We start from the raw sequence: 23239 nt of genomic DNA, 5'->3' as shown, positions 1-23239 counted from the left end.
TTTGAATACCGTCAGTTTCCTTTAATTCTTGAACCAACTGAATTTTGTAAGGGTGCATATGTAAATCTTTCTTCAAAATCCATTGTAACGATGTCCTGGATACGTTTAATGCTCTGGCGCGCTTACGAGTTGACTGTGTCGGATTTTCGCGAATAGACTGTGTCACTGTGTCTATGTTTTGTTCCGTACGTGACGTCCTTGGGCGACCCAACCGCGGTTTATCTAACGTCGAACCGGTCTCCTCGAACTTAGCAACCCAGTTCTTAATCGTTTGAAGAGTTGGAGTGTCGTCAAAGTTGTGTAAGCCTTTGTGTTCTCGAAATTTACGCCGCGCAACGGTTGCCGAATTGTCGTTTTTATAAAACTCGCGCACACAAAACGCACGGTCCGCTCCGGTAAAACGCTCCATCGCGACTAAATTCCCAGAAACCGAAGTTACTCCCCCCGCTTCCCCTGCACCGCTCACGCGCGCCCTGTTCGTTTTATTCAAATTTTACTTTTCAAAGGACTTATGGGCCACCCTGTAGGTACAAATGTAACAGGCTCCTTGAAAGTGCGGAAGCCGGCCCCATTAATACCGCTGCGCCTACACGCTACACCAAAAGCAAAGCCGCCTCTGAGTCAATTCGTCTAGAAAATACAGTAAATATATGGTCGGCTCTAGTATAGTTACTAAATAAAATATGGGGTAATAATAAAGTAAAATATAAATAAATATGATGTACACAATATTTTCAAAAACAATACTATTAAATTAAAACAGTAACCGCACGGACGTAATCAAAATTATGTGATCTAATTTGCTTAATAAATCATGATTATCTGAAAAAAATAGTGATGATCCTTGAAATTATAATTAACCAAATACCTTATCGTTAAAATATCGAATAGTGTATGTAAACTTATCACAACAGTATTGTGAACAATAATAAATATTTTTCTCAAAAAAATTCCCGATCGATACATTAAAAAAAGTGTGTGTGTCCGCTCCGACGCACGACTGGAGTTTACTGGATATAAAAAATTAAACGAAACAATACGAGAAATAGTTCTATATTACGACAACACGATACACTACAGATTATTAACAAATTAACGAGACACAAAACAAACGACTAACAAATATATGAAAATACAATAATGAGAGAAACGCGCGATCAGTACGAGGCTTTGTGGCGGACTGCCGGCGCAGCAGCCCGGCGTCACCTGCGATAACGCATTTCGTGTGACATGCGCAATCAGGCGCATAACGCATTTCGTGTGACATGCTAGTACGATTTTGGTCCCCATAATTTTCATACCCCGGGCCTATATATGTAAATCGATTCTAAAGGAGTAAACTCCAAAAATATTTACATACGTTAGAAGCGAGAACGGAACAAAATATGTAATCTTACAAAAAGTTTCGCAATCGGTTTGGCATACATAATAATATGTATGCTTATTAAAGAAGGTAAGAAAATCTTACAAACCCCATCAAGAATACCACTTCGAGCATCCCACTCCCTAATAGGTGCGCAAACACCTCCGCCGTTAGCCCCATCACTCTCTTTGGCCAGCCCGTACCGTGGGCCTCAAAGTTCAAATATCTAGGCGTCACCCTCGACAGAGGGATGACATTCCGTCCCCACATTAAAACGGTACACGACCGTGCTGCGTTTATACTAGGACGACTCTACCCAATGCTTTATAGACGAAGAAAACTGTCCCTCCGCAATAAGGTAACTCTCTACAAAACTTGCATACGCCCCGTCATGACGTATGCAAGCGTAGTGTTCGCTCACGCGGCCCGCACCCACTTGAAATCCCTTCAGGTTATTCAATCCAGATTCTGCAGGATAGCCGTCGGAGCACCATGGCTCCTGAGGAACGTGGATCTCCACGATGACCTGGAGCTCGACTCCGTTAGTAAGTATCTACAGTCGACATCGCTGCGCCACTTTGAGAAGACGGCACGACATGAGAACCCTCTTGTCGTGGCCGCTGGAAACTACATACCCAACCCTGTAGACCAAATAGTAAACCGTCGACGTCACCCAAAGCACGTCATTACGGATCCTCCTGATCCATTAACGGTTCTTTTAGGCACCACAAGCACCGGTCACCGTCCTCGTCGAACCCATCGCTTGCGACGAAGGGCTCGACGAACGAATTAACTCATAGACACAGCCCACTTAGTTTCTCGCCGGATCTACTCAGTGGGTCGCGTTTCCGATCCGGTGGTAGATTCTGCGAAGCACTGCTCTTTCTAGGGTCAGTGTTAGCAACTCTCCGGTTTGAACCCACCTAGAAACGTTAGGGTGAAGCTGAAATAGCCAAGGCTATCAGGCTTCAGGAAATAGCCAAGGCTATCAGGCAAGGCTATCAGCATAGGTAGAAAAAAAAGAAAAAAAAAATCAAGAATTATTTCAGACCACTGATGCGGTGAGTGGGGCTTTAACATTCTCGACTACCTAATCCAAAATATCCCGCGCGACCCATAAACGCAGAAACATCGGAGGTTCGGCCCCGACTCGAAAAAATAGGTCCCACTTAAGCACCCAATCTTCTTTTCTATATTTTTATAATATAAAAGCACACTTCTTAAGAGAAGTGTAACTTCTTACTATAAACAGTTTCATTAATATTATGCAGTACGGTATGGTGCCGTATGATAGTATTGCTTGCCATATATCTATGCAGAAAATGTAGCCAAATAATTTTAAACTTGTGACAATGTATCGGTAATATTGCCATCCTACCCGAATCTATTAAGTAGGTCACCAGGTTTTCCAGTTGTAGAATAACACAGAGTAGCTTAAAGAAATATAGATGAACATTCCAATGCCTCCAGAACTTCCGACATTATGATGTCAGAGCTTCTTCATAAGCTTTATCATATTATTATGGATGCCCATAATGTGACAGTGAACAACAATTAAGTATTATAAATTACCAGAATTCAATTCATATTCTAGAATTATATCCTTTCCATCACATCAAGCGATAAGGTCAAATTTATAATTAGTTACCACACCAATTACAAAACACCAAACTGTAATTTAATCAGCACTTGATCCAGATGCTTCTACTAAATTCTCACTAGGAATGACATTATTGTAAAAACCGATAAAGTAATAATGTGGAGATAATAATTAATCAACATACGTCTGGTCCATGTGGTGATAACTCTGACCCTTATCTATGACCCAGTGTAGAATCATTTTTACTAAATGTGAAGTATTGTTGTGTTTATCTGATAAGTTTATTACTTTCTTACCATATTTTATGTAAATCATATTACAATACACTTTTTATTTATTAAAATCAATTGATAATAAAGGAATACACTATATTTTTACGAACAGATCACATTAAGAAAAAGTAATGTTGTAGATGCAATCTACCATTGAATTTCATTTAATTTATTTCTTGCATATGAAAATATAGAAAAATTTACTCACTTCAGTATTCATTTAAGTATATCTGATCATAAATAGTAGTAGTAAATATTTAGGGGCTGACAAAGCACACAGACCTATTAATATACCTACAGACCTAATAATATATGCATGTAGTGTTCATTTCAATACAGTAGGTATTTGTCTAGAGTGAATAATTAATGCCCCCCCCCTAGTTTTAAGTTGTCACCGACATCACAGCATGAATGTACCCACTATTTTATAAGGCGGAACGGGAGAGGGAGAACTCTTCCTCCCTCCCGGCGCCGTGTCGCCGCCGTCAAGCCGGGGTCGGAGGAGGGCGTTTGTCCAGCTCCGGCCCCTATGAGGAGGTAGACGGTCACGGGGCGACCGAAGGGAGTTGAGACTACGCCGCACGCGGAGAACGTACGGAGACCGACGTCGTTGGTCGTCGACTATCGCCTCGACGACCCGTCGGTCGGGCGTCCTCGGGGTGGCGCCGAGTGTTTGGTTGTAGTGTTGACCGTGGGAACCCCCCTACTCTGACCGGGTTTTGACCCCGGACAGAGATCGGACGTCGGGTGTAAGAGTGCAGGGGAGTCGTTTAGTGGGTGGGGCCTTAAAATTCCTTGGGCCTGCGGTCTGCTCCCAACACCTTGCAGATCGTAAAGTCTCACATACCTCGTGGGTAGTTCGGCCTCAGCCCGAAAAAAAGAAAAAAAAAGTCAATTGTTATAAATTAACTCAGATCTTGATCACATGTGTCAAAGTTTTTATTTGCATTTATGTTGAGTTACCTACGGGTTCCAGTAGCAAATCACTTCAGGTGGGCTATAATCTCATTCACAAATCTATGAAATTAAGAAGTTCATTAATAAAGTCTATAAAAAGATTAACATCATGTAATAGTATTAACTAATATTATTGATAAAACTTTTAAAACAAATAAGTTTCTGGAGACTAACTTGCCTACTTATCTTTTATACATACCTAAATCCTTTTATCTGATTAGTTAGATTTAGATTTGAAGGTAATTTTATTTTCAGTTTTTTTTATCTTTAATTGTACTTAAATACAAAATTTAAATGTTGTTAAGATATTCTAACATAAAAAGGCATCATGTTATAGTAATCATATTATCACCAATAACTCCAGTTACAAGCATCTATCTTCAATCAGTCCAGTACCTTCTAGGTAAATAAAATATTTGCTTTTATTATTACTCGATTACTACGAAGCATCATCCTCAACAGTTCACACTCATCTAATTCTGATATATTCAGCCAAGGCATCACCAAATTTAAACTAAGCTTAGCCTGCAGTTCTTCTTATTCTTTTATTTCCAGACACTTTTATAAGTCATCTCATTTACTCATAAATTGATAAAACAACCTATGATAGTATTTTTATTTATCCTTTGTTTACTTGTAATTTTCTTTAGTTTTCATGAATAGCAGACATAATTAAAGCAATTGTTAATTTTACATTTCTTCGTCCTTGACCACGAAAACTTTAGTGTGTGAAACCTCGGAAATAATATAATGATAATAAAAAAGGGAGATTAAGCCATAGAGGTATTTTTAATTAAATTGTTTACATGTCTTACCACTAAACAGTATAGAAAAATAACATAGAGATAATTTGAACTAACCTCACGTAAACTTACCGTCTTTTAATTTCCAAATAATGTCTCCAGACACAGGATCAACAGCAACCATACCGCCTCCTAACGTGGCAAACAGAAGCGGCCGGTCATCCAAAGCACGGGATATTTCTGTGCTTTCCTACAACGATTACATCTTTTTGTCATTAATGATACATTATTGCATTATGTTTACACTATACCAAATCAATGAGATGCAATCGGTGCAATCTCACGTTTCGTACCTTTCCCTCTTCATCAACAACGGTTCCGAAGCCGGAGGAACCGAGCAGAAATAGTATCAATAATAAAAACTTCATGTTGACAGTTTATTTAATTCACTTCACATTTATATTCGGAGTAAAATCCCATTATTTTTACTTAATTAAACGTAAGTAAGAATCAAAACACGACAAAAGAATACTCGCGAATGTGTTTTTGACGTTTCATTTGACAGCTGACTACTAGTGATGCCCAAAAATTAGGAAACATCTGAAGAGTCGATTCAATCCATAAGGATAACAACCTTTTGGGTAATTCCATAGTGTTGAACTAAAACTTTTAGTATACCACGGTCCTACCGTTCAGAATATAATTTCTAGCAGATGATTGATAATTATGTTTTTGCTAGCTATCAGAAAATAAAATTACTAAAAATTAACAGCATATCCGCAATGCTAAAGCAGTATTTTCAGAATTTTCAACAAGCCCTATTTAGCAATCTTCAGATCCATCTATTTCTGTTATTATAAAATTTATTATAAAATATTATATAATTTATTCAACTTTTAGAAAAGAACAGTCAGTTCTTATGAATTCGCCAGGAAACGCATAGCGTGGAAGTCCCAGTAAACTCAATGCATTAAACTAACCTGCAGACCAAGAAAATAGCGAACAATGCTGGCAATGAGTGGATATCTCATAATCACCAATTGTGATAGAAAGTGTAACTTCCATCATGTTTGCCTCAAACTATAGGCAAACTTCACCCTTTGAGGTAATTCAAGCCAAACAAATAGTGATGATTTATTATTGCTAGTATATAGCTGAAAAATCAGCAAATTAGACATATAAATGCATCAATTAATTGTTTCCAAAATTTGAAAGCTTAGTCGATTTAATTTTTTCAGAATTTGCACTTCACTAAGCTTTAAAACTAGTGATTTTGTTTGTCATTGTCACTGCACTTTTTGACATTTTTGACATCTTATCATAGTTTTTTCTGTGATTTCTGTGTAACTTGAATTGATTGTGGCGAATATTTAAAAACATTAGGAAATTTTGTGGACTATTAGTTTTAATTATTAAACGTCATGATTTTTAATAATTTATTTTTTACTTGATACAATAAGTATGGAATTGTCTGGGGCAGGTCGGTACTAATAGAATTTAATTAGTGTTATAAAAAAATACATGCATCTCGAGTAACCCATATGGTAAATGACTAGGGTTCTCTTTTGTACTTATGATTTATAATAATTTAAAAAAAAATACAAAATTTGCGCAATTTCCTGCATATTGTTACTCTGACAACAAAGAAAAAACACTCACTCGCGAATCCTAATTCATAACACCTTTCGGTGTTTTGAATTGTTTGAATGAACGTTTTATTTTCCGAGTTAACTGTTTTCACTCAACGGCACATTTGTTATATTTAAAAATTGGATGATATAAATTTATCTACCCTTGATTTTTGTTAAATATTTAACACAAGAATAGTTTTCAAGATTAGTAGAACAAGTTTAAATAAAGCATCTGAACTGTACATAGTGATCCTTTTATAACTTTGTAGGGAAATCTCCAAACACATCATTATCATTTAGGTACAATGCCAATAATGAGGAGTTAGAAGAGCTTTTTAATGCATGCGATGATGATCCCCCTACACCGCAAACGGATCCACCATCGACCCCACAAAATGAAAATGCCAGTCCAAAACGTGGTGATAGAACACCCTCCATAATAGACAAGTACTTCAAGTCCATAAGAACTGAAAAACTTGTGGAAAAAACGGAGGACATCAAGCCTGTGGATGCTAAATCAGATGAACGTCCAACACCTCCAAAGGAAGTGTCCTCGTCTCCGATGAAGGACTACCTGAACCGTTTAACCAAGAAAAATGTGTCTGATATTTCACAAGAATCAAAAGAAGGTAGCAACGAAACTTGGAAAATATTCCATGACTTCAAGTTTAAAATAGCGCAAGCTGTTGAAGATATGAAAACTCGATCAGGAGACGGTAAGCTGCAAAAACATAATATTTTTTTAATAACAATGCGTACCTAACTACTTTTTTATCATAACTATAATTATGGACACCCAAACATTGTAAGTTCACATAAATTTGGTATAATAGTAATTTGATCACAAATATTGACTGGCATAAATAGAATTTAAATTTGTCTTTTGGTTTAATCTTGTTTATTATATATTTGTATGGATTGTCTTGTCTTAGTGTCTGTGACCACAAAAACTAAGAATTTAAAATAACAGATATAATTAAATACTAAAAGTGTTAATTATTATTAATTCTATGACTTGCAAGAACTGTAATATAATAGAATTGCTTTACTAGAAAACTATACTAATCTACTTAGAATTATAATAGAATACTAGTATTACAACAGAAAATAATATTAGCATTTTTAATCTTAGAAACTAAGGAAAAATCAGTGCCAAGGGATAATTCAATATCAGACTCTGAAGAAAATTCTGCTGTCAAAGATTCAGATCAACAAAGTGTTGGAGATACAGATAATCAGGTAAAAACATTCAAAAAGAACAATATGAAAATAACTTGATTCTTAAGCAGTACTCAATTTAAACATGGTTTGAGGTGACAGACTTAACAGTGACTTGACATATCCTTGGCACTGCTGAACCCCAAGAATGATAACAGGACATAGGTGGATCTTCAGTCACAAATTACAGATATAAATTTTCGTAAAAACTAAAAAAAATTAAATGTTAATCTTGTTTAAGACTGTTTCTTACATTTGATAAAAAGCTGACATTTTAAAAAAGCTTGCGAACCATTCAGCTAGAAAATTATATAGAAACAAATTTTAAGAGTTTTAAGGTTTCATATTAATTTAGAAATGTTAATTTTGTTTTAATTACAGACAACCCTAAATTACGTGAATAAATGACGCTTTAATATTATATTATCTGTATTTAATATATTGATGTAAACATTCTGCATCCAACAGGTGTCTTCATTAGACAGCAGTATACAAAACTTATCAGAAATTACTCAGCCACTAACTGCAAAACCTACTGAATTGAGTCTTCCTGTAGATAACAAGAATAATTCCGATTCTAGTGACGATACACACAAGAATTTAAGTATGTAATGTCTATTAATTATGTCCATAAAATACTTAAATTAAATTTTGGTTTGGTTTTTAATTGATTCATTTACACATTTCATTAAAAATCAATTGCACAATCTCTGTACTGGTACTTTTTCAATACAAATAATATGAGCATCATTCAATCACATGATTCATATTTGATAATAACATAATTTCTCAAACTTATAATAGCTCTTGTGATAGAAGTGATATATTTTCAGATAACAGTGACTCAATGGACGTAACAAAAGAGCCAATGAGCGAAAGCATGTTGGATGTAGAGTCCGGAATAGAAGCTTTAGAAGACAATATAGATGGTTTTGGAGACATCACAAGCTGTGATACAATTGGTTTTGAGAATACTAAACCCTACGAACCAAGTCCGTCACCTCCTCCAAGCCCAACCAACTCTGGCTTACCACCGAGCAAAACGAATTTACAAAATCAAAACAATCCAAACAGACCAAAGACTTATTTTTTTAACTTTACAATGTATTTACTTACGTTTCTGCTATTGGTGAACTATATGCTCTTCCCCAATTCGAATATCTGGAATGGTTTCTTATTAGGGATATGGTTCTTTTGTTTCGCAAGCAACGCTAAACATTGGTTGTTAGACAATTATTTTAGTGACTGGGAACCACAGAAGGGTAACTTCTTCCAGTTAAAACGAAGCAGCACTACACCAATTACATACACGATTCCGTCGGTTAAAGAGCACAGGCCTTTGAAAAAGTATGAGGTGTGTTTATGACGAATTTGCGACCTAATTATTTTTTTTAATTCATGATACTAACGTTTTTTTGTTTTCAGGGCTGGATAAATCACTACAGGTATCCGGATTACGATCCTTACACCTACCACATAAACAAAACGACGACAGCATTCATGAAACTAGAAGGTGCGTCATGTTTTTTTTTTTCCTACCTAAGCTGATAACCTTGAGAGGCTATTTCAGCGGAACCTTAACTAGTAGGTGAGCTCACGGGGCTCAAACCTGACGAAGTTGCTAACACAAACCCTAGCAAGAGCAGTGCTTCGCAGAATCGACCACCGGATCGGAAACGCGACCCACTGAGAAGATTCAGCGAGAAACTCAGTGGGCTGTGTCTGTGGGTTAATTTACTCGTCGAGCCCTTCGTCGCAAGCGACGGGTTCGACGAGAACGGTGACCGGTGCTTGAAGTACCTAAAAGCACCGTTAGTGGATCGGGAGGATCCGAAATGACGTGTTAGGGGCCACGTCGACTGTTTTCCATTCTTTCCGCAGGATCGGGAATGTAGTTACCGGCGGCCACAATGAGAGGGTTCTCGTGTCGCGCCGCTTTATCGAAGTGGATGCGTCATGTTTTATCAATGAAAACAATGTTTGTTGCGTGCTGTCTTTGTGTAACTTGTACAAATATCGCGTGCCACTATTCCGTCTTAGAACACGTTATCGTGTCATTGACCTTTACATTTTGTACACAGGATGCAATTTAAGGATATCGTACACTAGAACGAAGATCGCGAAGAGAGCCCTTTGGGATGAAAAAATTGATAAAGTTATGTTCTATCAGCACAGACTATACAATCTCTCCGGTGCCCGTATTATATTATTGCCGAAAGGACTTGTGAAGAGAAGGTAAGTGAATAGTAATATATTAAATTGATTAAAACCCATATTTGAGTCGACTATTATCAAAGCCGGCAATGTGACTTTTGGACAATTATTGGTAAATCAGAAAAACGAATTATTGACTTTGTATTCTATTGGCAATCACAAAACTCTTCTGAACGACATCTTAGATAAATAACAGGTTAAGTATTAACCTTTATTTAATACAGGTTTTAAACCGTATTCTTTGAAGGAGACGATTATATTCAAATCAATCTGTATTGACATATCAATAATTTTTTTTTGTCCAAATGCACAGATTGCCACCTTTGATAATAGACGACTCATTTATGTATTTTACACATTACGTATTTTTCGATGTTCCTTGTAAACGAGATGGATATTTTATTCTCTTCGACATAGTTTACTGTGATTATTAGCAGAAATGTTAGTTATCAGTAATTTGTCTGTCGTATTTGTGGAGATATTAAGAGAATTTAGGTATGAAAAAAATTCATGTCAAACGAAAAGTAGGTATTATTCGAATCCTTATTAGAAAAACTCTATTGTAGAAACGAATCAATTTCTAAATTAAAGATATTTTGTTTATTCGTATCTGACGAACGATTATAATCAATCAGCCCACAGTTACGCTGACTTTGTAAATACGATAATAAAATAATTATCAGAGTGAAAATTGCGACAAAACAAACAAGGCGGACGAGAAAACGTTATCGCGAAAAAATAATATTGTCAATTTTCAAGATCTAACTATACTTGAGACCTTAGAACTTGTATCTCAAGGTGGGTGGCGCATTAACGTTGTAGATGTCTATGGGCTCTAGTAACCACTTTATAACACCAGGTGGGCTGTAAGCTCGTCCATCCATATAATAAATTAAAAAAAAATCTAATTAGGCATCTAAATGAATGTCATGGTCAGCTAACTAACTAATATCTAACTAACTAATATCTTTTTTTATTTTTATTGCTCTGATGGGTGGACGAGCTCACAGCCCACCTGGTTACTGGAGCCCATAGACATCTACAATGTAAATGCGCCACCCACAACAGGATCTTGGATCAACAGGATATCTTAAGATAATATCCACAACGTACTTCATTAAATGAGGTCAAATTGTGTTATTGTGTAACCGTTGTCGTTTATTTAATATTTTACCCTTCAAAATGGAACGTATGGATGTTTCGCAGCAAAATTTAGACAGGACGCTGGTACATAACTCTCCAGAGTCACAACGCAACAGTCCCTATTTACGCAAATAGATTTCAATTCAATAATGGGTTTGATTTTATTACATAATGATAATTTTCATTGAGACGACACACATGCTATGCATATATCTCAAGGTGGGTTTTTTTTTATGGCTTAGATGAGTGGACGAGCTCACAGCCCACCGGTGTTAAGTGGTTACTGGAGCCCACCCTTAGAACTTATGTCTTAAGGTGGGTGGCGCATTTACGCTGTAGATGTCTATGGGCTCCAGTAACCCCTTAACACCAGGTGGGCTGTGAGCTCGTCCACTCATCTAAGCCATAAAAAAAAACCCCACCTTGAGATATAAGTTCTAAGGTCTCAGTATAGTTACAACGGCTGCCCCACCCTTCAAACCGAAACGCATTACTACTTCACGGTAGAAATAGTCAGGGCGGTGGTACCTACCCGTGCGGACTCACAAGAGGTCCTACCACCAGTAAGAACTAGACTACGAAGCTTTATAAAAAAAAAGTGAAAATGCTTTACATGTTTCCCTTTTTATTTACATAATCCATCGACGGAAAGCTGTATATCGCACTTCTAGAATTAAAGTGGCTTAACTAAAAATCTTTAGAAAATAAGTTTTTTACTTCGCACGATTTATAAAAATTCATTCTATCAGTTTTACAAAATTAACCAGACTCTTTTAGTCGAGAAAGAACAAACTAAGTCTTTTCGGCTGTTTTAAAACAAGCTCGAACAATTAAAAAATTTAAATTCTTCAATTACATTTTTTGCGTTTTCCAAAAAACAAGAATTTTATATTTAGCCACTTCAACTCTATAGGTGCGTTATCATTTAACTGAGGTAGATAGGTAGACCAGCGCAGCAAGAATTTGTTGGCTGCAACACTAACAGACGCCATAACATAAATCATGAAGATAATGTCTCGATTTTATAAAGGCCTCTCAAACCGGAATGCGTGAATACTACGCGGCAGAAATAGACAGCTAATTAATTTTAAAAAACTTTTTCTGTCGATAATTTTTTATGGTATAAATGCAAATATATCTGTCTACCAGCTTTATTAGTTTTCGCGACCGGCTTAAACCTGTTTTAATTTATATATGTAAAATGGAATACAAACCAATAATTAATATGTACATCATGGTTACACAATACTCGTATAACCATTTGCATTGACCTTGACGGCCACAATGCCTACAAAAATACGTTAAACATCTCGGATAATTACATCTTTGTATACAATCGTCACTATTGCAACTAGTTAGAAGCGAATTAGTTTAAGAATTTGACGTTTAAAATGGTCTCCTACTTATAACGATAATGAAAGAATTCCTCAACTCGTTTTCGCTTTCAAGTATTAATTTCACTTTTTTTTAGGATTAAATACAAATGGATGATTTATAGACGTAATAGTATCCTAGTTTTGAGGGTGTGCCCGTTACAATATAACTGAGAGTCTGACCACAAGTCTCAAGATCACTTCACTCAGGACCCCCCCCTCCCCCCTCACTCACTCACTCACTCACTCTCTCACTCACTCACTCACTCACTCACTCACTCACTCACTCACTCACTCTCTCACTCACTCACTCACTCACTCACTCACTCACTCACTCTCTCTCTCACTCACTCACTCACTCACTCACTCACTCACTCTCACACTTTCTAGCAATTTATGCCACATGGTGATGCGGCCAGCTTTCCTTATTATCCTCCTTCACTTCGCTCTGACTTCGACATCGTCATCAGCAACATTGCTTTCCCTTTGTACTTCAACAATACACTACTCGCCCATCTTCTATGTTATAAAAAATATACAATTTACAGTACACTGCAAGTGAATCGTCTATTATCAAAGGTGGCAATCTGTGCATTTGGACAAAAAAATGTTATTGATATGTCAATACAGATTGATTTGAATATAATCGTCTCCTTCAAAGAATGCGGTTCAAAACCTGCATTAAATAAAGGTTAATACTTAACCTGTTATTTATCTAAGATGTCGATCAGAAGAGTTTTGTGACTGCCAATGGAATACAAAGTCAATAATTCGTTTTTCTGATTTACCAATAATTGTCCAAAAGTCCCATTGCCGGCTTTGATAATAGTCGACTCAAGTACTTAAAATATTAAAAGTACTTTGTACGAAATAGATATCAGACGATAGAAAAAGCTATATTTGCAACGCACGATTGATACTGTTGAAGCGGAAAAAAATGAGTCAACGAACGCTTATGTTCATACCTTGACTCAGACTTCAGAACAATAAATGTAACAATTTGCCCAAACCAACTAAGTAATAAGCATAACGTTGTAATTATTTTTTCATTGTTGCTACGATTGAATGCAGGAAAACCTTACAATTGTATGTAAATACTTACGCTTCACATGTACATTGTTTTTTTTGCATAAACAAGTATGTAATTTCAAATATTATCACTGAATATTGAAAGAAATATTCATATACCAATTTTGTTTTTCTCGAACTATTCGCCGGTAGCCCAAGGGGGCATGTGGCGGGCAGCCATCATACAAGACAAAATATTTGACAGAAGCCTGAATCTCGCTTACGACATTTTCAAGATAAATTTGCATAATATATGGAAATTCAAATAATCGGAACGGTGTAGTTATTCCTATCTCTGAAATATCTGCCGTGTGATCGGTATCTTGAATCGGTATCGGTATATTGAAGTCGTCGTGGCCTAACGGATAAGACGTCCGATGCATTCGCGTTGAGCGATGGACCGATGTTCGAATCTCAGGCGGGTACCAATTTTTCTAATGAAATACGTACTCAAGAAATGTTGACGATCGACTTCCACGGTGAAGGAATAACATCGTGTAATAAAAATGAAACCCGCAAAATTATAATTTGCGTAATTACTGGTGGTAGGACCTCTTGTGAGTCCGCGCGGGTGGGTACCACCGCCCTGCCTATTTCTGCCGTGAAGCAGTAATGCGTTTCGGTTTGAAGGGTGGGGCAGCCGTTGTAACTATACTGAGACATTTACGTTGTGGATGTCTATGGGCTCCAGTAACCACTTAACACCAGGTGGGCTGTGAGCTCGTCCACCCATCTAAGCAATAAAAAAAAATATCTGATGGTAAGCTTGAACTAAGTTAATTTTAGAGTAGACTTTCGTTCCTACTAGTTGCTGTGAGAAGTCTCAAATGTGGCGGATTGGATATTTGTCTGAGATTGTACGCGCGTTGAGTGCCCTATAGTCCCCGAAGGTCGCCAGACGTTGTCTTTTTTGGGCGCGAGATGAAGCGGTGATTTCCACGAACCCCCGGACCTACGCGCCAGCATTTCTTTGAACTCCTGATTCGCAATCTTTAGGCGGTAAGGTAGAAGTGTTCTCGGTCGACTAGAAACGAAAGGACCTGGTGTCATACGGATGTGGTGCTCTGTTCCGTGCTTGATTTCTCATTGGGTTCCAGCTGGACGTGTAATTGCGGGATATTTACGCAAGAGCTGGTGATATATGAAGTCGCGAGATATCACTTTGATTGATGCGATGTCGTTTGCCTTTTTTTCTGGTGTAGTTGCAGTAGAGAGAAATATCAACCCGTCGACCACGCGATAGTTCCTCGCGTCTATCAACAAATCGTAAAATCGGAGGAAATTAGCAATAATTATTGGTTTAGAAACATCAGCCGCCACGAAACGCCAGCTATAGGCGCGGCGTAGACCAATGTTGAGTTGTAAGTGTATCCCGCCGTAAATAGCAGTCAGAGAACGATTTGCGGCATAAAGATGGTAGTTTGTCTTAGTACGAAGTTGACTCAGCGCAGATCTTGGATTCACACGCGCCGTTATCGCTAGGTCGCTGCCGCTAGGTCGCGTTGAACTTGCAAGGTGTTGTACATTGCGTGGTTTTACCTCGAAATTAGTTGTGGCGGAAAATGGCGGAATTTTCACTCCAGATGCCAATCACCAATGCCCTTTACTATACGGTCTCCTGAAGCTTCCCTGCTTCCCGATGGGAGTTGTTCCTTCTCACAACTCATCTTCCTTCAGATCACGTCGGGGTCACCAGTTTGTAGGTATAGGACAAAGGGAAGATCTTCCAGTGAGCGGGTAATATTGCCCGGTAGACCGACGGTCTACGGATGGTCTGTTGTCGTTCGGAAGTTGTATATATGCAAGCTTATCTTGAAAATGTTGTGAACGAGATTCAGGCATCTATCAAATATCTTGCGTTGTATGATGGCTATCAATTTACTTTTAACTATTCGCTGGTAGCCTAAAGGGCTTGTGACGGGTATGCGTTCCGGTTTCGAATTAGGATTTCGGCTCACGTTTTGGATGTGGCGTGGGTCGCGAATTGGACGTGTCCCGGGTGATTGTGACCTTTGGTCATCGAGTAAACCGCATTTTAGTCACGAAGAAATTCGTTCCGTCTACGCCTTGCGAATACTGCATCCCAACGGGTTGGCCTCGGAATTAACTTGGATAAAACCAATGTAATGTTTAACGGAAACGTCATTCCGAGACCAATCGATGTTGGCGGTACACCTCTCGAGGTTGTTCAAGAGTATGTCTACCTGGGACAGACCATACAACTAGGTAGAAACAACTTTGAGAAGGAAGTGACCAGAAGGATTCAGTTGGGCTGGGCAGCGTTCGGGAAGCTTCGTCAGGTCTTTTCGTCGCCCATACCACAATGTCTGAAGACAAAGGTCTATAATCAGTGCGTCCTACCCGTGCTTACCTACGGAGCCAAAACGTGGACACTGACTGTGCGACTAGTCCACCAATTAAAAGTTACTCAGCGAGCTATGGAGCGAGCTATGCTCGGTTTGTCATTGCGAGACCGAATACGCAATGAGGTAATTCGGGCAAAGACCAAAGTGATCGATATAGCTCGCAGAGTTAGTAAGCTGAAGTGGCAGTGGGCTGGTCACATATGTCGCAGAACCGATAACCGTTGGGGTAGACGTGTTCTGGAGTGGAGACCGCGAACCGGCAAACGTAGTGTAGGACGCCCTCCTGCTAGATGGAGCGACGACCTGCGCAGGGCAGCTGGCAGTAACTGGATGCGTAGAACCGAAGATCGGGTTCAGTGGCGAGCTTTGGGGGAGGCCTATGTCCAGCAGTGGACTGCCGCAGGCTGATGATGACGCCTTGCGAATGGCAGGCGAGGAAAATCAGAGTTGACCAACTGCTGCTTTTCAACCTACGTCCGAGCCTGGGTAGGTCGGGGAGTGCGATCATGCGTCACCCAGTTGGTTTTACGTAAACGTTTGTAAAGCGACTTAAAGTTAGGTCTGCCATGCCGAGATAAATTTGGCATATTGAGAAAATCCAAAACGGATCAGAATTCAAACAATACTCTATCCCAGCTCCCGGCTCAACGGCCATTAGAGCGTGCACGAATACTTCCAAGGGTTATAGAAAAAAGAACTCTTCTTACCATTCAAGAAAACAAATTATGCTAAAACATTTTTATTTATTATTATTATAGTCATTATTGATTTTGATACTGATCGGATCTCGTTCGAACTAGTGTTGAGAATAACCAAACTAGTTAGTTTTGAATAAATTTGTATAATTCCTTTTGGCTACAGACGAATCAAGTTTTTTTTTCACCCGCGATAGTTTAACTGCGTAAATAAAAATGTAGATCTCGTACATAAGCAAATGACCTCGTAAAATTATTTGGCCTTGAAAAATAAAATATCTTTATCAATATCCACTAAAGAAGTTTTAATCTACTGTCGCTTGCTTAACCTCATTTTTATGTTCCGGTCATAATATAACCCGTACTGTGTGCTAAAAAATTATCTCCCAAGTTTTTTTTTATTGCTTAGATGGGTGGACGAGCTCACAGCCCACCTGGTGTTAAGTGGTTACTGGAGCCCATAAACATCTAGAACATAAATGCGCCACCCACCTTGAGATATAAGTTCTAAGGTCTCAAGTATAGTTACAACGGCTGGCCCACCCTTCAAACCGAAACGCATTACTGCGTGAAGCAGTAATGCATCCGCGCGGACTCACAAGAGGTCCTACCACCAGTAATTACGCAAATCATAATTTTGCGGGTGTCCAAGTGTCCCAATTTTGCCAAAACGCTTCTGCTATAATTTGCCTATATTCAAAATTATATAAATTACTAATTACGCAAGGTTTCCTTCTTAGCGATTTCCTTGAGAAACGGCGAAAGGCGGCTCACTTGTCGATTACTGATGCCCTTCATAGATAACTGACGACTTACCGAACAATATGCACTATTTGTATTGACACACGTCAAACCCGTCAAATGCAGCTGTAACCCATAAAATTAAATCCAATTTAAAAAAAATACAATGGCTTTATTATGGATCTGTACCTGGATCTGATAATCTGTCCATTTACTGTCCATTTTAAAAAAGGTTTTCAAAAGTTTGATGCAGTATTTTTGTCTAATGATAATGACGTCATAACATAGATCAAGCTCCTCATTAATCGCTCGGCTTGTGGGTCTGACCGACTCCAATCGAGGTTTAAGCCTAATTTAAATATACGTCACTGAGACATGTTTTATGTTATAGACGTATAAATGAAATTATCTGCATACATTATCTTCCAATCAAGACAATATATCTTATTGATTTTTGTTACAGACAGTGGAGCAAAAAATACCCAATATGTGTAATTTTAAACGAAAAAGAAAAGATTCAAGTTTTAGAAAAAGAAACCACCGCATCGGACCGTAAAAGTTCGGATGCCGCCAACGAAAAGAAGAAAGAAACACCGGAAACCGAAAGCGCTGAAACAAACACAAGCCCAGAGAAGAAACGGAAATTTGTTTGGCGAAGACGTGAAAAGAGGTATAACTCTATTGATGGCAATCTATGGATTGGTTTGGAATAAATTCACCGCACACGTCAGACTGGTACCCGTGATTGATGTATAAGAAAATCAGGGTTCGCGATATGTCCTACGATCAGTAAATTTAATAAAATATCTATCACGTCAAAATATACATTGATTTAAACGTAGAATGTGAAGTTCCACAGAAACAAAAATGTACATTTACAAAAATGAAAAAAAACAATATAACCCGGCCAAAACAATATAAAGCCTATAAAACTTGGGAGAGTCTACTTAAACAATATCTCATCCGGTTTGGCCGGCATAACCTAGACTATCAGCTTAGGTAGGAAAAAAAACTCAATATCATGTGGAAATTGACCACTCCTAACGATATATTTAAGTACAGTCGCCAGCACAATTCCACGGACAGGGAACTTTTAAAGCCATGTGAACGCTTAATAAACAAGATGGCTCTGATTATTTTATATTTAATACATGCTTTGGAAGTAACGCCCCGCTATAAAAATGTAATTGTGCTTTTTCGAACAGCACTCACAAAATACTGAATGTATTCTAAAGATTTCCTCAGATATATGTGATAGGTCTATAATTATACCGTTTCGTCTACCTATTCTTGGAATCCCACATAAATTAGATATAATCTTTAAAATATTATATATACAGTTTTTTTTGTCATCTCTTATTATGCAAATTTTACTTGCCCAGTACTGTTAGCTAAGCGACGATAGTAAAACAAAATTATCACTTAATAACCTACTACTAACAGATGGCGTTAGTTTTAGGTTCAGTACGTTTTTGTACCATCCGTGCACTTGTGCATCTCATTGTACATTGAATTGTGTTAAGAAATGCTGGTGGTAGGACCTCTTGTGAGTCCGCGCGGGTAGGTACCACCGCCCTGCCTATTTCTGCCGTGAAGCAGTAATGCGTTTCAATTTGAAGGGTGGGGCAGCCGTTGTAACTATACTGAGATCTTAGAACTTATATCTCAAGGTGGGTGGCGCATTTACGTTATAGATGTCCATGGGCTCCAGTAACCACTTAACACTAGGTGGGCTGTGAGCTCGTCCACCCATCTATGCAATAAAAAAATAAAAAAAACTTTTGCATAGCTGTTTTTAATTATATCATGTCTTTGTATTTTATCAGTGCCTTTAATCATCCTTTAGTCATTACATTCGCTAACACACTGTAATTTTTGCTGAAGGCTTAATTATTTTACAGTATCTCACAACCGGAAACGGAAACCGGTAAAGAAGGCTTAAGACAAAGATTTGCAAGGAAGATGCATAAAGGTCAGTATTGTGTAACATAGTACATACTTTTAGGTCTGTCTGCACGTAACTAATTTGAATCAATTTAACGGGCTCTCATTGTACAATAGAATCTGCGTTTTGTGCGTTCATTGACTAGGAAATTTAAGTAAAAGAGGAATGTGGCCTGTGCCAATGTTCAAATCCTGTGTAAACAGTTAACATTTTTTTTTAATTATTGATTAGTTATTGAATAACATTTAGTAAAAATCAAATATGAAAAAATATATTCTGCGTATTTATTAGTGACTAGCTGTATCCATCCGCTTCGCTGGGCATTTAAAATTAACATTATTAATTCTCACCCCCACAAAGATTCTCATAATTAACGCCCCTACAACTGGTGTAGGGAGTCCAACGCTCATATAAATATTAGCCTATCCATTAAGTACATGTATTTTCTACATGAATACCAAGTTACAAGTCAATCGGATGCACGGTTCAGTACTAATAACGGAACATCCGTAAAACCTACTGTAGATTTATATATTAGTATAGATGGGGCGTAATGTACGCCTATTTATTTTTGTTCCGAAGCAGTGAACCGAAGTGTGAAGAAGGAACATCTATTATATTGAAACTTCGTCCTCACCTCTTAAGATGGATGATGTCATTTACGTTGTGATTTCCATTGCCTCCGGTAACTATTTAACAACGGGTTGGCCGAAGGATCGTAATTCGCACCTTTAGAATTATAGAGACCCATTTCGAAATTTTCGGATTTCGAATTTAATTAAAAAATGGACCTACAACGACCTTTTTCAAGGACTCTTAATAATATCAAATGACCAAAAGTAGCTTAGAAAGGGACAAACTTATCCAATGGCCTCATTCAGGCCGGTCTGTCCCTTTCCTCTACGTCTTTTCGGTTTGAAAATTTTATTCGACGTTTTCCAAAAACACATTTTTTGGGTCGGCTCTCTATAATTCTAAAGGTGCGGTATCAACCCGTACAGACTTACTCTTCCTTCGACTAGTAAATACTTGGTATTATATTATTATTTTTAAAGTATATTATTATATTATATTTTATAGTGGCCTGGTATTTTTTTTACATAAAATTATATAAGGTTTATGTGATATTTTTTGAGCGTGTCGATATTTCCAGTCGGGTCTGCTGGAATAGATTTAATTTTGTAAGATACCCCTTTTTACGACCGATAGTTTTTTTTATGTAGAATAGGTATAACGATTATTATTATGTAGATTGTTTTAAATATAAAAAAGATATCGAATCGTAATACAATCGTAAAGAAAATTTAAAAAAATTATATAAAAGAACATTCGAAATTGAAATATAAATAATTTTGCTATGGCAATTAAAATACTATTTTTGAGGTGCCTACGTTTTTCGATAATTAAATTTCAGGCATTTTCGATACTCGAAATTGTATGGCGGTATCTAAAAACAAAAAAATAACGATCTTTCTTGATTAGGCATTTACCGCTGCATTAATTCATCAAAGTGGAATATCCGGTTTTTTAATTGAACATTATGCATTTAAATGTATAAAACTAATGTATAACGATGTTGATTTTAACTTGCGAGCGATAGTCTTGTTTTGGACCAGTTACGCGGGTAGACTGGAAATAACAATGGAATTATTTGTTTTTATTTTTTATTTTTTTGTATTGCCTAGATGTGTGGACGAGCTCACAGCCCACCTGGTGTTAAGTGGTTACTGGAACCCATAGACATCTACAACGTAAATGCGCCACACACCTTGAGGATATAAGTTCTAAGGTCTCAAGTGTAGTTACAACGGCTGCCCCACCCTTCAAGCCGAAACGCATTACTGCTTCACGGCAGAAATAGGCGGGGGGGTGGTACCTACCCGTGCGGACTCACAAGAGGTCCTACCAGCAGTAGGACCACCATCTTATCCTTTTGTCGTTGGGGATTTGAGATGTTTTTACTGTAGTCGCATTTCATGACTCTTTCCACGAGCAGAAGTCGCCTGAATCTCTCGATAAAATAATTAAAGTTATAGTATCCGTGTCTTGACAGAAAACGTCACGTTATAAATTTGGTCCAGCGGTATGCTAATCTAGAGACCAAAGCATTTAAAATGACAAATTATCATATCAACACATTTGTGCCTATATCGCTAAGAAGGTATCATAATACAAAATTTTAACAATAAAGAAAACCTTCTACGACAAACTGAAATTAAAATATTATATTTTTTTTAGTTTTTTAAGGAGATTTCATGACCTGGTAACTGAGACCTTTAAGTCATGTCTTATTTTAATTTATATTATTCATAATTTATGAAAAGTGATATTATGGAGTGAAATGAAATGAAGATGATTCATTTAATTTTGAAACACTAATCAACTGGGATGAAATTAAATGAAATGAATTGAGATGATATGGGATGAAATATAATCTGAGTAAAAGGTGGTCATTTACTAAGATTTTTTCAGTGGACTTTTTGGAGGATCCTGAGAAGTTGCGTCCAGCGGCTTTGTTTCATTTTCCCACATTTGTGCACTTTCACAGATATTAAACAGTTAATAAACCACCATTATTAAACATTTAAACCCGAAGAAACACTAAATAGACAAAATAAAACAAATCACACAACTTCACTCCTCGCGTTCCCGCCAAAAAGTCCAAATATTATCAAAGCAGCAAAATCATCACAGTCTATCAAATACTTATGCATTATAAAGGATAATTGAAAAAGTACTGGTCAGATTTTAATAAAATTAACATGAAAAAGACCAACTTACAAAAATCTTGAAAATTACATAAGAAACGGTCGGATTGAGAAACTCCTACTTTTTTTGAAGCACAGCTAAAAAACAAAACAAAAGATAGTCGAACATCGGTTTTAATTACAGATAAGAAAGCGGAAACGCCCACGGAAACGGTGGATTCCCAAACGCAAAGTCAAGGGCAAAGCGATGACGTCACGCTCAATGATATCGAAATGGAAGTCAGCAAATCGGCGACTAGCACCAAGGATGATATGGACGAGGACATCGACGAGAATGAACTGTCGAAGATCAAGGAGTTTTTGGAAGAAGCTGTGAGTATTGCTTGGGTTTTTTTTTTATTTCTTAGATGGGTGGACGAGCTCACAGCCCACCTGGTGTTAAGTGGTTACTGGAGCCCATAGACATCCAAAACGTAAATGCGCCACCCACCTTGAGGTACAAGTTCTAAGGTCTCAAGTATAGTTACAACGGCTGCCCCACCCTTCAAACCGAAACGCATTACTGCTTCACGGCAGAAATAGGCAGGGTGGTGGTACCCACCCGCGCGGACTCACAAGAGGTCCTACCACCAGGTATATATTGAACTAGCGACCCGCCCTCGCTTTGCTTCGGAAACTGTTATTGATAATGGATTTCTACACTATGTAATGGATGTTATTAGACATATAAACCTTCCTCTTCAATCACTCTATCTATAAAAAAAAACCGCATCAAAATCCGTTGCGTAGTTTTAAAGATTTAAGCACACATAGGGACAGAGAAAGCGACTTTGTTTTATACTATGTTGATGATACAACACAACAAACAATACAAACTTTTTTGCGGCAAGCATTTGTGACTTTCACTTTATGTCCTAGGATGGGGGGCGGCATTAACTTTGTGATGTTATGTACTCCATTAACCACTTAACATTGATATCACAAGATTAATTGTGTGCTTCGTCTCTCTTATTACCGGTGTATTAACAGCACAATTAAAATTCGATTTCATCTCCAAAATGGCCGACCAAATCCACGTCTTGTTGTAACAGCTTAGGACCAGTTGGAACTTGAACACGTTTGTCTATTGAATGAATCTGGTACGCTCTAACACCATAATAATAAACCATGATCTATTTACAAGCCATTGTGATGTGTGGAAT

At 37.6% G+C, this 23239-nt stretch overlaps 2 protein-coding genes across 3 annotated transcripts in view; one reads left to right on the top strand and one right to left on the bottom strand.

Annotated features, from left to right (window-relative positions):
• Positions 1-5520, bottom strand: part of LOC101746571 (serine/threonine-protein kinase/endoribonuclease IRE1) — a 32372-nt gene extending 26852 nt beyond the window's left edge. Inside the window, exons 1-2 of the mRNA XM_038016699.2 lie at positions 5289-5520; positions 5068-5185 (exon numbers count right to left, since the gene is read on the bottom strand). Coding sequence (XP_037872627.1) covers positions 5068-5185; positions 5289-5363 — 193 coding nt within the window. The 5' untranslated portion in view covers positions 5364-5520. The remainder of the gene's footprint in view (positions 1-5067; positions 5186-5288) is intronic.
• A 700-nt stretch (positions 5521-6220) lies between these two features.
• The window catches only part of LOC101746430 (testis-expressed protein 2), a 31868-nt gene continuing 14849 nt past the window's right edge, over positions 6221-23239 (top strand). The window contains exons 1-10 of one of the 2 annotated variants that reach the window (XM_062673318.1): positions 6221-6415; positions 6836-7282; positions 7699-7805; positions 8253-8388; positions 8618-9138; positions 9210-9297; positions 9866-10019; positions 17848-18054; positions 19286-19356; positions 22222-22409. In XM_062673318.1, the coding sequence (XP_062529302.1) occupies positions 6397-6415; positions 6836-7282; positions 7699-7805; positions 8253-8388; positions 8618-9138; positions 9210-9297; positions 9866-10019; positions 17848-18054; positions 19286-19356; positions 22222-22409 (1938 nt within the window). In that variant the 5' untranslated portion in view covers positions 6221-6396. The remainder of the gene's footprint in view (positions 6416-6835; positions 7283-7698; positions 7806-8252; positions 8389-8617; positions 9139-9209; positions 9298-9865; positions 10020-17847; positions 18055-19285; positions 19357-22221; positions 22410-23239) is intronic. The other variant, XM_038016667.2, reaches the window with a different exon arrangement.

This window comes from Bombyx mori, chromosome 17 (assembly GCF_030269925.1).
Source record: "Bombyx mori chromosome 17, ASM3026992v2".
NCBI lineage: Eukaryota > Metazoa > Arthropoda > Insecta > Lepidoptera > Bombycidae > Bombyx > Bombyx mori.
This window is presented reverse-complemented; position numbering and strand designations above follow the sequence as displayed.